Here is a 14,649-nt window from a genome sequence, read left to right on the forward strand (position 1 = left end):
GCTCTGGCAAGCAATGTTGGTGCTGGTAGATTATGCACCACCAAAAATATCATAATAATAATCATCAGTAAGCCCCTCCCGTGAGGGAACGGCTGGAGCCTCGCCTGCGAAGACTGCGTCGTCAAATCGGACATTCAACAATCGGATTTTGAGTCCATAGTTGCTAATGAGTTTTATTAGCTTGCTCGTCTCAGCCGTGATTGGCTGCTGATTCAGAAGCATGAGCAAGCCGTCAAGCCATTCAGACGCGACACTAGTGGATTCGGGGCGGAGGGTCAAGAGTACAGCCTCCTTCTGAGTAGCTCTACTAGCGGAGCGAGAATGGCCATTGCCTTTTTGGGTATCATTCAGAGCCCCGGCGGAGGGAGCGCAACCATGAATGGTGATCTTTGTGGACGAAACGCGTTGATGAGGCGCGCTTTTGACTGTTGCAGAAGATGAGCTGTCGGGCGATGCTGATACATTCGAGACCACGGACGAGACAATAGATAAATCGACTGACACTTGATTAGCTAGAGGGTCAAACGCTGAGGGGTTGTCAAAAGGGCATCTCACTTTTTCCGGGAAGCACATCTAGCTCCGGACAGTCAATCCCTGTACTCTCGAAATCGCCGAAATGGAGGAATCTCCGATTATGCGAGAGTTGGGCGAATCTCCATTTAGGCTTTGCCAACTTCCCATCCGTTTTTGGAGCATCGTTGGGAAACCAAGCACCCTGCAACAGGCGTCGGATTCTCTGCTCCTTAACAAATTGGAGGGCCTCATGTTGCAATTCTTCGCGCACCTGTCGTAGATGCTGGCTCCAGGCATCCTCATAAGTAAGTTCCAGTAGCTCCATCTGCAGGTTTCGCAGTCGACTGTATTCGAACTCTGCTAGGTCTTCTTCCACGTCTTGCACGTCTTTCGTTCGAGGGGAACCTCCGACAACTGACTCGATCAGAATACGAACCAGTTCCACTATCTTGTCGCAGTCTTCCAGCTCCGCACTTGTGGATTTCCACAGCCGAAAGAAAGTCTGCAATCCTGCAACGTGTAGTCGGGTCCAGTGTAGTATAAGGGGCTTGAATAGTCTATCTAAGTTCGATCGTGACTCTAAAATCAAGTAAGTTTTGCTGTCTTCCGTCTCGCATTTATCAACCTCGAAATGATCGTATAAGATTGACGTGACCGATAGGGAAGCGCGGGCAATGGGACATCTCTGCCGAGCAGGCTTCGTTGACTGCTCAAGAAGCATCTTCTGAAACTCATCCTGGTGATTACGGACGAAATCAGCCAGGTCCATCATGCCCAAAAACCCCATGTCTTCGAATTGTACAACTGGGCTCTCTGATTCGAACCCAAGCCGCCGCCATTTCTCCGAGCTATGTTTCCTGGAGCGTCGCACGTCGCTGCCAGCTTCGCTTCCCTTGTCCTGAATACTAGCAAGATGGACGCCCTTGAGAGCTCTCCTATGCTCTGCTTTGTGCAAGTCCAAGGGGATGTCCCGCCATTTGCGCAGGAGAATTTTCGTGAGAGACTGAAATTCAATCAGAGGATGCGCATGATCCTGCAGGGCCGTGCCTTGCATCAGGGTATAAACTGCTTTTATTACCCCAAGGTCCTGGAGTTTTTGAATGAACTTTGGCCACTCAAGCTCCGAATCGTTTGTTATGGAATCGCGCATAAGCGAGTTAATCAATTGCAGGGCATTGGCGCAGAGCGCGTGATCGGCTGAAGAAAGCCTGTTTACGAGCATCTCCAAGAATTGGGGATAGATCGCGATTGCAGGCTTCAGCGCGCGGAATCCAAAAACGCCATTTTGCGACAGGCGTCCGACAGAGGAAGGATGGGAGACGATGGAGACGAGAATGGACATTGCACCTCTTAGGATGTTCACTAATGGATGGGTTACAATGAGTTCGACAACCTAAGCTCACAATCACATTAGCTAAGGCTTCTGTAGGAGGGGTGTGTGATTGTTGGGCAGCTTGGAGCATACCCTTTCAACCAACTCTTGATCGACGCATTCCCATCCCTTATCAACTTCTAGCAATCTAGCAAAGCTGGCTAAACTGTACGCCAGGGTATTTCCGGTTGCGTGCAGGGCGAGATAGCGAAGCCTTGTCAATCCGTCCTCAGCAATAAAGACATCGGCAAATGATGGGTCTCCAATGCTGCTTTGGAGTTTAAATACAGCCATTTTGCGAACAGCATCCTCGTCACTCCCTAGTCTCTCGACTAGCTCTGAAACGTTGTTCTCCATGGCAGGCTAGCGCGCGTCCATACACAGTATTTAAGTTATACCCGCAAGTGTGCGACCATATAATCGCCGGCCCCCAACAACAATAATGGAGTTGCCGTAGGATGGAAGAGGGAGGAAGCGAGGCCGAGTCCTAGACTCCAAAAGCCATCTGAACTTTAGCCAGGGAACAGACACTCTACAAGTGGGGCGGCAACTAAGGGGCAGCCCAGTCGGGACGTTCCCTCCGGGCCTTAGATCCAGAACGGTCCTAGCGCTGGCGGTGGAAAGTATCTACTAAGTACAGTATACGATGTGACCCAGTCTCCAGAGAGTCTTTACAACGAAACCTTTACGGGGTGGACTACTTTTTTTTTGTGATCGAGAGTGGCATATATCTTATGCCAATTGTATAGAGTCAACTGCAGTCTTATCTACCGCGCCTGTGTCGTGCCGTAACTGGAGGGGCACTTTGGTTTTGTTGCACTGCTCGACTACCGTATCGCTACTGCGTTTGCGACGAGCCGTCTTGAAGTTGAAGTCCATGACCGGGACATGGCCCGAACAGAGCCAGGGCTCCCCGAGCTCTTGCCTGAAAAAGAGAAAAAGGGACTCGGCCCAATCAGGAGATTCTCATTTCGTCAACAAGTGCGCACAAGTACCCAGTACCCAGCTGATGTTATTCCTGCCAGATTCTGACTTGCCAACTCGAAACCAGTACCTTCAAAGTAGTACCGTCCCATCCCCCGAACTTCGATGGCGCTCGAAATTTCGACTACATGTCTCAATTGAAGCATATTAATGAGTGCTCTCCGCGTCTACAATCTCTTTCCCGAAAACGACGAGCTCTCCAACAACCCGGCTTCTACTTACCACAACCGCAATCCCTACAATCCGTCTTCGCCCAGCAATTTCTCTCCGGTACTACTGCACAGCCTAAACCTATACACCAGTCATCGTGCACTTCTAATGACTTAAACGCTTCGTCTCCCCCTCTGACTCCCAGGACCTTGGTACCTAGGATATCGCAAAACAATTCTTGCGCATCAGCGTCGTCTCTGCGCCCTTGCCACATATGCCACAGAAAACCTACTACAAAAGAACTTCTTGAAGCCTACGCTGACTGTGACTTATGTGGTCAACGGGCTTGCTTTATATGCCTACGTCAATGCGATGCAGTTGACTGCTGGAATCGAGGTTTGCCGCCGGACAAAGATGATAGGATCCTACATAATAATCTGCCCAGGATGGTTTGCTCTTGTTGTGCCGTAGAAGGAGTTACTGAGTCTGGTATGGAGGTGGTACGATGTCTTGTATGTATACGATGAGCCTACTGGTATGACCCATAACCATTAGGACAAGTGTCATATCACAATCAATGATGATACTCAAATATACGAGTCCAGGTGGATTCTTTAGGGCGTTTTACGGCCGTTGTTTTGATAATGGTTTCAGCAGCATTGAAAGCAAAGTGAGTCAACTACAGCAGAAGTCATGGAAATCCCGGCTCAATGCTCGTCTAGCTCTGCAGAGAACGCTTTATCACAGGCTGTAATGACAGCAGATGTCCGTCAATTGAAAGCTAAACCGTATAACCATGAAAAATGTCTCACTCGGATAAGAAACTGGTGCATTTACAATGACCAGCAAATGACCTTCATCGCCCAAACCTCATTTGAGCGCCGGCATAGTGCCACAGACCTCTGAGGAACCCTTGGTACTCTACATTATCACTGCAGCCTGTAGTCCCATCACCGTTGACGCCCGTACAGTACATCTCAGTTAAGCGTATATGCCATGGCGGATACCCGTTAAGCTTTAGAGATGGACCGAAAATAAGAAGGAGGTCTGGCTCTGGCTTGACTTGCGGAGGAATTTGGATAGAACCAGCTTTGCCACGTTCAGCAGCCAGTGAATCCTCCTGGAATGGCTGGGTAGTGATCTCGCTGATTTCTGCATCGACTAACTCCATAGTGATATCCTCGGGCGAAAGCTTTCCATTCTGGGACATCTCTGCTAGCGTTTTTGTCAAGTCAACAAAGGTCTCCTGGCCGTCTGTCGCTGACAACAGAAGCACGATAAGACAGTTATTCGGGGCGTCTCCATGTGGCCGGGTTTCGTAGATGGGGTGATGAGGAGCAAATAATTGAAGTGTGGGCTGCTGCGAGGAGCCGAAGTAAGATGACAGCTTGTTTGTGATGACTTCGTGTAGCACAGGAATACAGGATTTCAGAGTACCTGAGAGAGTGTTAATCACCTGGTCTGTTTGTTGCATGAGTCTCACTTACCACTCTTTTCATATACACTCAACACTGGTATGCCAGCACTAGCAGTCCAAGATACAAGTTCTGCGACTTCATCCATCAAAAGCGGCAGAGCGTCATCCTCTTTCCGGATAGATAGGATTACGCTTAGATGCTCCGGCAAGCGATCAAGGTCTTTGACATCTTTCTGGATCAATTCTGGTGTTCGGTGGTGATAGTAAATGATCGCCAAGATTCGATCCACAACGGCATGGTAGGTCTGAACAAGTCGAACCGCAATGCCAAAGAAGATGTGAAGGAAGGTGTAGGTAATGAGATGTATTTGCGATTTGATGAATGTACGAATCGGTGTCTTTCGAGGGAGTTTCTTGCGTCGCTGTGGTGGCCACCGCGGAAGCTCAGAGGGGTCTGGAAGGTATGGCTTCACGATATTCTCCCGATCAGTAGCACTCAGCTTGGGCCCCCGGGAGCGAATATTATCCCTGAGTAGTTCTCTGTCACGCTTGGAGACCATGACGATATAGTGGTAGGCGGGTTTGGGAGCGCTGTTGAATGGTTGCGGCGGACGAGGATAATATCTGTACCTAGATTGAGGATAAACGACTGAGATTGGTATGAAGATTGTTGCCGCCTGCAGTGCGGCGTTTTCAGGAGCCTTGGGCCACGAGCAGGCTGCAGCACTTGCTTACCACAAACTGTTAGAAATCAACTAACTGGTTGGTTGCATTTGTGATCTAGAGTTTCTGCCTTGTTTTTTTTTGGACGAGGAGTAATCACAATGTAGACCTCATGTCAGTTAACTACGGAGTACGGAGTAGTACCTATCCTCTAGATGCAAAGGCGGCCCCACATTAGCTGGAAGCCTTGAACCGCAGCTCTCTGGCCCCCTGGTTAGACACAACTTGACGCTAACAGTATTGCACCTCGCAAAGGCTACAACAGCAGGCATTTATCTGTTTCTATACGGCGTGCCCCTAGAGTCTCCATGCCGCGAAATACTTGACCCGGCGCCCGGTCAATGTGACGATGTCCGCAAATCGATCCGTCTTTCCCAAGGGCCCGAGTTTCACCCTAGAGGATTTCTCAAGCCGCGACTACATTGTCAAGGAGTTTATTGAAACTCTTTCTGACTCCGCGGCCTCAAACCGCCGTTCTACGCTAGGCCCTGCCAGTGGAAACCAGCCCTTTGACCCCAAACCTCTCATACGCACTTTTGAACATGCGCAGCGGCGTCTGGGGGAGCTGTCTGGCGACTTGGAGATCAAAGAAAATGAGCTTTCGGCAGCTGTCCGAAGGGCTGAAGCCCAGCACTCCCAGAACCTCAATACTTTGGGGGGAAAGCTAAAGCAAGCTATTGAGTCGTTTCAACAATTGGATACATCGCTTCACAGCAGTGGACTCCCTGGCGGAGAATTAGCCGGCGCCACTGGGAATATGGCTGTGGAAACAGGGAAAAGACTCGAAGAGCTTGACCGGCAGAGACGCCGTGCGCTCGACACTCACTTTCTGCTTGAATGCTGGGATGGTGTTAGTAACAGGGGGGAAATTACTCTTTTGGAAAACCTAAGACGATCTGGCTCAGGCGAAGCGAAAGTGCGGTCTGCACACATTGCGCGACAACTCCTAAGAATCAGCCAGAGACTCGACCAGAAGAGCTGGAATGAGTCCAGAGGCAACAAGCCGTATAAGAACGGACATGCGGCACCGAATAGCACCGTGGATGGGGCTAATGGTTCTCAATGGAACACGCGCGAGATCATTGAGAAATTCTCTGAGACACTGGAGAAAGACCTTTTGAAACAGTTTGATGATTTTTACCGAAAGGCCAACTTTGAAGGCATGAAAGATTGCGCCACTGTCCTTCAGGACTTCAATGGTGGGGCGAGCGTCGTTGCGCTGTTTGTTAATCAACACCAGTTCTTCATCGATCGTAGTCAACTAGTCACAGACGAGGTTGGCGGGGATCCGGAAACCTGGGAGAAACTCGCAGACCCAGATGCGGAACCACCAGGAGCTGAGCCGAGCCTCCAATCGTTAATCGACGAAGTCAGGGTTGTGGTACAGGAAGAATCAGCTATCATAAAGCGGGCTTTCCCAAACTATGAGCAAGTCCTTGGGAAATTCTTGCAACGCGTATTTCAGCAATCGATCCAGCAACGGCTTGAGATGGTTCTGGAAAAGGCCAACAATGTTTCGCCGCTAGCCTTCCTCCGTTCCCTTCAGAGTTCTCGCAGTGCGATCAGTACACTGGTGGACGAATTAAAGACCCACGGCTTGACTGAGCATCCCGAGACCATATCATCGCAAACATCGCTTATCCTTGATCAGCAACTAGAGGATCTTTTCGTGCCTTATTTCGTTGGGTCCTCTTACATTGAAAGGGAAAAGAGGACATTGGAGGAGTTGTATACTTCTCTGCTTTTCAAATTTACCACATTCCACGGCCGTAGGAAGAAGGCTGCCAACACTTTCATGGCCTCCCTTTCGAAATCCGGTAGCGAGCTTCTTGCATCTGCTCGAGAAGCATATATTAGCCGCCTAGAGTCCTCTGAACACTCAGCTACACAGAAAAGGGTTCTTATCCAAGTTGCGGACTTGAAAGAATCCAACGATCTTGCACGGCCCAACGAGGTCACGTTCACCGAGGAAGATGGGCAGCCCATCATATTTTATGCAAAAAGAATGCTCAAATGGCTTGCAGAGGCGGTTGGCAGAGGCCTGGAACTCAGTATGAATAATGAAACCCCGAAAGACATGCTGACACTCTTGAATCTTCTGCTATCGATGATGGGAGAAGGTTACCTAGAGGTTTGTCTCGATGCCGCTCTGGAAGCGGCCGCAACCCAAGAGTTGGGGAAGGTTGAGCCAGATTTTGCTTTCCTGCCTGCTGTCCGTGATTCGATTAGCATTGCAAATTTGATGGTAATGTGTATCAAGACGTTACTCATTCCTCTTGCAGCAGGAAGCGTTACCATCCGTCGCGACATGGAAAAGAAGACCAACCTGGCTACTATCCGTGTAGAAGAGAAAATCAATATGATACAGCAGAAGGTCATTGACATCACATTAATTTGGGTGGGCAAAGTCCTGTCCAGTCAGAAGAAAAATGATTTCCGGCCGAAGGAGGGCGACAGTACGGCTTGGTTAGAGAAGTTACAGACCCCGGTTTGTCTCCCCATTTATTGCCTCGGGCGAGAGGGCCATACTAATTGATACCCAGACATGTGCGTCAGTATGTGCGTTTCTCACAAGAGTTCATAAGGTTGCTGTGCAGTCGCTGCCGGCTAGCGGCACCAATCTGCTGCAGTTGCTTACAGAGATCGCCCTCGGGACTCGCAGCCTCCTGCTTGAGCATTTCAAACGGTTCGTCGTCAATGGTCCTGGTGGACTCATGGTGACCAAGGACATGACGCAATATGCCAATCTACTCAAGTCATGGGACATTGATGATCAGATACGGGCCGCGGGTGGGATGCTGGACGTGCTGCTTGAAGTTGGGAGTCTTTTTGTTATTGGACCCGAGGCTCTTCGGGAGAGGATACGTGGGCCTGCCAACTCTTCCGGGGGGAGATCTGGCAACAATCCCGGAGCGGCTTCCGGGCGAGGCCTGGGTGTCACTGGCACTGAGGCTGGGCTCGGGTCACAGGATGTAAGAGCTTATGTTTGCCGCAGAGAAGACTCCAACACGCCTGTGATGCAGCAAATGCTTACTAGTATTGTATGAATTACGGACGAAACGAAAAACGAACATTGACACCGAGGTCAGTGGAATGAATGCACTGCTCGCCAGTTTTCTATCCTTCATGTGCTGGGAGCTTGGCGCATAACGGCGGCCGGTAAAGGAGAAGCTCCACATATACTCCGTAGTAGTCTTTGCTTTGAGCGAAAGGAGGTGTACGAGTAGCATACTGACATACTCCTGTTCTCCAGTATCACTTTGGAAAGGCCTGGGCTTCTATGCTCTTGTCTGGTCTAATCCAATTAACACAATAACAGAGGATCATAGATCAGGTCCCGGCCCTCGTCCAGACTTTTTATATGGGACTGTTTCTTCTAAGAACCTCACACCGCAAACTTCCTGAGTATGATTAATGGAGAAGCGAGTACTCAGTACGGGTTTACGGGGTCCTGTTGATAGCCTGGTAGGTCTAACTTTGAGACCCTTGTTAATGGGTGGACCTGCACATGCATGATGCCGATGATGAAAGCTGTGGGGGGTCAGACCCTGTTCCACAATCCTTCAACCGATGATTTGTGGAAAGCATCCACCCATCCTTGAACTAGGTACTACCCGAAGTGACGAGTAGGTAACTGTGCTCGAACCACGAACTATCCGAAGTTAGAGCCGCTAGAGACTCCAGGGCTGCTTTTTGTTTGATGAGCAGTCACAGCCCTATGGCCCATGCCTGTTGGAGGCTTGGAGCAGCAATGCCCCATCTGACATTTTGCTCAAGCTTTGGAGCTGACACCAAGTCTTGACAAGTTAACATGAGGATGACAAGGTTGTTACAGCATGTTTGCCATGATCGTGGCTTGATTGACAATAACAATGAGAGCCAATTCTGCTTTGCTCCTTCGCCAACACCTCTTAGCCTTCCCCTCTCCCCTCCATCCATTCTTGAATCTGGCGAGCCCTTTTGCCTTTTCGAGAAGCCCGCCTCGCGGAAAGTGCCAGGCTTCGAGGACCTCATTATTCTTCCAAGCCCACTCGTCCACGGTTCGTTGTGATCCTAATTACCCTTCAGATTACCCTCCACGGTTGTAGCTGCCGTCTTGTCAGCATTTCAAACAGTATATATGTCTGCAGATTAACACTCGGGCGCAAAGTAACTGAGTTGGAGCCACTGCCTGTCCACTTTCGTTTGATTTCAACATGGAAGACTCGCTCTACAACAATCTTGGGTGGCTAGACGGAAATACAAATATTGGCTCGACCCGGGATGACTATTCAGGGTATTCCGGATGTGACCTATCCGCCATCATGTCTACCGCGGAAATAGAGATCATCTTTAAGGAGAAGACTATCGTTCAATTCGGTCAATCCATCTCGCAAGTCATGCTCTTCAGCATTCTACAGGAGGGCCCGAGTATCTAGGCTGCCCGCCGGAACCCAGTTCGTCCTTGCAAATCCCGGCCGGGGACGCACCCCTCTGTCTCGACCGACGAGCATAAGCAAACCTCTTCATGCATGTCAGTGTTCGAGCTTGACCATCGATCCTTGTGCGCAGTACTACCACGACTCAGACGCTCGCCTCAAGCTTCGAGTTCCCCCCCACCAAGAAGTTTGATGAAGCAGTCGAGTTCGGATTCCCGACTTCAAAAATAGATGAGAGTACGGCTACAACTCGTATCGAACCAGACCCAGATCCTCAACTACAAGGGTTCAAGGCTGCCTTTTTTCATGACGGAAGATGACGACAGCGATGGTGATGATGGTGATAACGATGCCTCCGTCCGTCGCGATCAGAAAAACTCATGCTCGACAATATCCCGGCTACCTCACATGACAGAACCTCCTGAGGGCTCACAAGGGTTCTCTTTTGTGGGCAACAAGAGGCAGGCAGTATTCATCCCAATGTCAGAATCGAGTCACACGCGAACTTGGAACGCGCGCGAAATGACATTGAGAATGACTTTTAACGAGACCAGATCTTCGAGCTGATTCCCACCTCGCCCCGATCGGTACAACGGAATAAACATCACCATCCTTACTCTCAGCTCAAAACAAGTCATTGTATGGGAAACCAGAACTTGGCAAAAAAATATGGCGCAGATTTTGTAACCCTAGTTCTGAAGATGTCTCCTACCCGAAAATGGACGAGTTTAGCCGCTTTCAGTTGGTTATCATTCTGACATCCTGGTATCATCAACACGAACCCTGTAAATAAGTTTCACAAATGCTGGAACCCGGCCATGGTTGAGCACCGAGAATGGACAGGTGTGTCCCCAGCTCTCTGCTACCCCATCCGGACTCCGGAATATTGTAGGTGCACGGTGCACCAAAACCTGGAGGGATTGAATTATTGAATCAGTGCTGAAACAGTTTAACAGGGAATAAAGACTAACATTTTTTCCACTTTTCAGCTTGATATGTAGAGCCTCTGCCTTTGTTTATGTGCTAGCTTGAAGGTGCTGGTCATGCTTCTACCTGTAAATTAAATAATCATGCATCGCAGATAGTGTTGTGTTTTGCATCAGCTTCTATTCATTTTATTGTCTCTCTTCTCGTGAAAGCTGATTGGACATCTCGTTGACAATTGTAAATATGGTGGCAGTAGCATATAATCTCGTGAAATCCAGCAAAAAATCTCGCCAACAGGCTTAAGCCAAAAAGGGTATATTTCAGCTGCCATGCCCAATGCAGAACATACCGTGATAGCCCAGAGACAATCCTCAAAGAACGAAATTCATAACCATGTGCAACCGGTGAAGAAGGGACTAATGTCCAAGGCACTGTGAAGAGATGGCGAGCAAGAAATTGGCTATAATTGATTCAGAATATGAAGCCTTCATCCGCCGATGAATGGAGCCTAACGCCTGAGACGCCGAACCTGTACAAAATTGGAGGTCGCCTCGAATGGGGCGGCCAACTTGATAGTAGATGCGTAGAATCGTCGCACACGAATAACCTGTAAGAAAGTCCTCGTGACAACCACGAGGTTCATGAGCTGAGGAGCTTGTTTCGTTTCTCTCGTCGCTTTAGTCGCTCGACTCGTTTGCGATGCATCTTCTCGGCCATCTTCTCGTATCGTTCCTTTTCTTCCTTGGCGGCTCTGCGTTCCTTGATCCTCTGAATATGCGCCTGCAGGGAGCGTCAGTACTTGTCAAAGCAATGCAAGCACAGAGGGATGCAGTCGCGGGCGTTTACCTGTCTATCTGCTTCCCTCTCATCTCTTAATTCCTTCTCATGTTCCTTGATGGCTGCCTGCTGTTTCCGTGCCTCCACTCTCTTCGCGTATGAGGTCAAACCCCCGTTGGGTCTGAATGGTTTCTTGTTGTCATGCCAGTTTTTGCCTGCGGGTCCGAGACCGTGTTAGATTAGCCAGGAGGAAAAGGGAAAAGCTGGCAATGAAAAGTGGGGGCTTGGCGCCTACCATTCTTGCGAATTGATTTGGCCACCGTGGCAGCAGATGCTAAGGCATCGGACGACATGGTGATAAATCTGAGGGGAAGAAGAGGCGCCGGGGACAAGTGCGACCCTAAGAGAGAGGCCCAGAGATGAAGTTGGACTTTGCCTTGCCGGCGGATTCGAGTTTTGATGAAAAAGTTATCTTAGCCCGATCAGATAAACGGATCTCGGCGGAAGTGCAGCCCCGGTCCCACACTGAGGTGGGAGTGACTCGCCCGCGAGGATTGTCCGGTTTCTTGCTGAAAAGAATAATTGTCGCAAGCTCACAACGAACCACCTGCCAAAGCGCCCCCACCACTCGAAATATATCCCGCGTTTCGGCCCTTTGACTACTTGCAGCTTGCAAGCGATGCTCCCTGGTGTCTGAGGCCTTCAGGTACCACGCGTGGATTGGGCAACGCCAAACCCCTCGTCGGTACACCGCCCCTCACCATCAGCTCTCTTTTAATTAACTCTCATTCTTCCTCTTACGATGCTTTCTCAATAAAACTTGTCATCTACTCTTTCCCCTCCCTTCTCTGTTCAACGTTGGCTCGGGGCTTCGGCGCTCATAATTCCCATCTCCATGGCGGCCACTGAAAGTGCATTGACAATACACAATGATATCTCAATGGAGCTGCCTGAATTAGCCCCAAATCAAGGTCTGGAGGCCTTCAAAGACATTGTCTTCGGATCCGTAAGTTAACCGGGAGTTCCTCTCGTTTCCGATCTTGGTGTGCTATTGCTGAAAATTTCTTGTCTTTAGGTTGCAGGAATGATAGGCAAACTCATTGAATATCCCTTTGACACAGTCAAAGTACGGCTACAATCGCAACCAGATCACCTTCCACTCCGGTACAATGGGCCATTGGACTGTTTTCGCCAGTCTTTCCAGGCAGAGGGTCTCCGGGGACTGTATCGGGGCATCAGCGCCCCGATGGCGGGAGCTGCCGTGGAGAACAGCTGCTTATTCTTCAGCTACCGCGTGGTCCAAGACATACTCCGGGCCACGTACTATTCTTCAACAGAGCAGCTACCGTTATCTGCCTTGGTGTTCTGCGGTGCTGCGTCTGGGTCCATCACCTCACTCGCTCTGACCCCTATTGAACTCATCAAATGCAAGATGCAAGTGCCGTCAGAGTCGGCCGGCTCAAGAGCGGGACCTCTGAAGCTTATTGCATCTGTGTTCCGTCAGGATGGCATCTTGGGATTCTGGCGGGGCCAGATGGGCACCCTTATCCGGGAGACGGGCGGCGGTGCTGCGTGGTTCGGAGGGTACGAAGGGGTATCAGCGCTCTTTCGCTCATACCATCAGTCACCCTTGACAGCCGAGTCGTCTGGAAGTGAATCAATTACTCTTCCTCTTCATCAACAGATGCTTGCAGGGGCAGCAGCCGGTGTGAGCTATAATTTTCTTTTTTATCCTGCGGACACCATCAAGTCAAGACTACAAACAGAAGACATCCACAATACATCTCTCGGCAAACGTCAGACGTTCGGAGGTGCCGCCAGGGCGCTGTGGCAGCAGCAAGGGCTTCGCGGCCTATACCGAGGCTGTGGTATCACCTGCGCGCGCTCTGCGCCCAGCTCAGCTTTTATTTTTACAGTATTCGAGGGCCTACGGAGTCATTTTGGCTAAAGCGATTTGTTCTGTGGTTAGATCACATTTTCATTTTCGACGATCTTTTCTGTCTTTCTCGCTGCTCGATGATACCTATGGCCTGTTTAGATATAGATCTTCTTGTTTGATTCGCTTGTTGAACCAATCTGGCATTGGGCCACAGACAAAAGTCCATTGGAGATAGAGACATAGATCGTCCATTTGTATATCAGGAACACTACTACAATATCTACGATAACGCTGGGTTTTGAACAGTGAGTTGGACCTCGCCCCGATAACATATCTTGGCGGGGTAGATAAAGCATTGACTCCGATGCACCATCAATATTAGTATATTGCAGGTCCGCATTTATCTGTTCTGCTTTTGCCATACGTATATTTCAATTTTAACCCAACCCCGCCATCAAGGTTCCTCCCAGATTCTCCCAAGGTCCCGTAGACTATATACACATTTCGGCTCGACACTCGACCATGGCCACTCTCACTGCGCAAGAAATAGAGCTCCTTTCCTCAAAGGCCAACGCCGCCAAAGAAGCAGCCTACTGTAAGCACCAAATCCGTTTGTGCAACCCCGAACAGCACAAAGCCGAGGGCCAATCTCTAACGATCTTCACCTAGGCCCCTACTCGAAATTTCGGGTTGGTGCGGCTCTCCTTACCGAGTCGGGAGAGTACTTTACTGGGGCCAATGTTGAAAATGCCTCATACCCTGTCGGCACATGTGCTGAGCGGGTTGCTTTTGGGACCGCTGTTGTATGTTCCAGCTCCCCTCAAGATCCAGGAGATTCGGCAGCTCATGTTATTACGCATACAATCGCCTCCTTGTTCTGGCCCTTGAGTTACTAATCAGGTCTCATACTCCGTACATAGGTAGCCGGACATCGGCAATTTAAGGCAATCGCTGTCGCCACCGACATTAGCCCACCTGCGTCACCGTGTGGCATGTGTAGGCAATTGTGCGTACCCGCATCAAGATGAGTAGCTTATCTAATGATCTTCTACTACGCCTGTACTGGATAGTGTGGTTGCTGATCTGGATGGATTCTAGTATGAGCGAGTTCACGTCGCGGTTGTTCCCTGTATACATGTATGACAAGGACATGAATTACAGTGTTATCACTATGGGAGAGGTATGTAGCCTTCACAGCAGCCCAGACCCTCTGCAGCCCCTGTTTCTCACTTGCTGGTCTGGCCTATGTGCATTTGCTGATCGTGAGTCTCAGCTACTTCCCAATTCCTTTGGGCCGGAGGACTTTGAACATTAGGGAACCTATAAGTAGACGCTTGGTGCTTGCATGGGTGAAGTCTCTGTGATGTCATGAAATAAATATCGAAGTGATTTGACCTTGGACTATTAAACATTGATTTTAGTGCCATAGAATGGAAAATATGCGCTTGAAATAGGCAAAATGTGTATGCTCCAATCAAAAAGAGCTGGC

At 49.7% G+C, this 14,649-nt stretch overlaps 6 protein-coding genes across 6 annotated transcripts; 3 read left to right on the forward strand and 3 right to left on the reverse strand.

The window, feature by feature from the left end:
* Positions 1-30: 30 nt before the first annotated feature.
* DSM5745_09694 (ELMO/CED-12 family protein) lies at positions 31-2,242 on the reverse strand (the record flags this gene model as incomplete). Its single annotated transcript, XM_026751710.1, has 3 exons — positions 31-497; positions 556-1,906; positions 1,979-2,242. The coding sequence occupies 3 exons, from the start codon at positions 2,240-2,242 to the stop codon at positions 31-33; spliced, it is 2,082 nt and encodes a 693-aa protein (XP_026599442.1).
* A 1,633-nt stretch (positions 2,243-3,875) lies between these two features.
* On the reverse strand, positions 3,876-4,996 carry DSM5745_09695 (ditrans,polycis-polyprenyl diphosphate synthase; the record flags this gene model as incomplete). The annotated part of the gene is made up of 2 exons (XM_026751711.1): positions 3,876-4,456; positions 4,507-4,996. 2 exons carry the CDS (start codon positions 4,994-4,996, stop codon positions 3,876-3,878), a joined length of 1,071 nt encoding a protein of 356 aa, XP_026599443.1.
* Positions 4,997-5,508: 512 nt separating this feature from the next.
* DSM5745_09696 (exocyst subunit SEC10) lies at positions 5,509-8,206 on the forward strand (the record flags this gene model as incomplete). The annotated part of the gene is made up of 2 exons (XM_026751712.1): positions 5,509-7,647; positions 7,703-8,206. 2 exons carry the CDS (start codon positions 5,509-5,511, stop codon positions 8,204-8,206), a joined length of 2,643 nt encoding a protein of 880 aa, XP_026599444.1.
* Positions 8,207-11,143: 2,937 nt separating this feature from the next.
* DSM5745_09697 (CGR1 family protein) lies at positions 11,144-11,634 on the reverse strand (the record flags this gene model as incomplete). Its single annotated transcript, XM_026751713.1, has 3 exons — positions 11,144-11,284; positions 11,351-11,496; positions 11,577-11,634. The coding sequence occupies 3 exons, from the start codon at positions 11,632-11,634 to the stop codon at positions 11,144-11,146; spliced, it is 345 nt and encodes a 114-aa protein (XP_026599445.1).
* Positions 11,635-12,176: 542 nt separating this feature from the next.
* amcA (putative mitochondrial ornithine carrier protein AmcA/Ort1) lies at positions 12,177-13,229 on the forward strand (the record flags this gene model as incomplete). Its single annotated transcript, XM_026751714.1, has 2 exons — positions 12,177-12,287; positions 12,357-13,229. The coding sequence occupies 2 exons, from the start codon at positions 12,177-12,179 to the stop codon at positions 13,227-13,229; spliced, it is 984 nt and encodes a 327-aa protein (XP_026599446.1).
* Positions 13,230-13,682: 453 nt separating this feature from the next.
* On the forward strand, positions 13,683-14,056 carry DSM5745_09699 (cytidine deaminase; the record flags this gene model as incomplete). Its single annotated transcript, XM_026751715.1, has 2 exons — positions 13,683-13,755; positions 13,830-14,056. 2 exons carry the CDS (start codon positions 13,683-13,685, stop codon positions 14,054-14,056), a joined length of 300 nt encoding a protein of 99 aa, XP_026599447.1.
* Between the last annotated feature and the right edge of the window lie 593 nt (positions 14,057-14,649).

Source organism: Aspergillus mulundensis, assembly GCF_003369625.1.
Source record: "Aspergillus mulundensis strain DSM 5745 chromosome Unknown scaffold_13, whole genome shotgun sequence".
Classification (NCBI taxonomy): domain Eukaryota; kingdom Fungi; phylum Ascomycota; class Eurotiomycetes; order Eurotiales; family Aspergillaceae; genus Aspergillus; species Aspergillus mulundensis.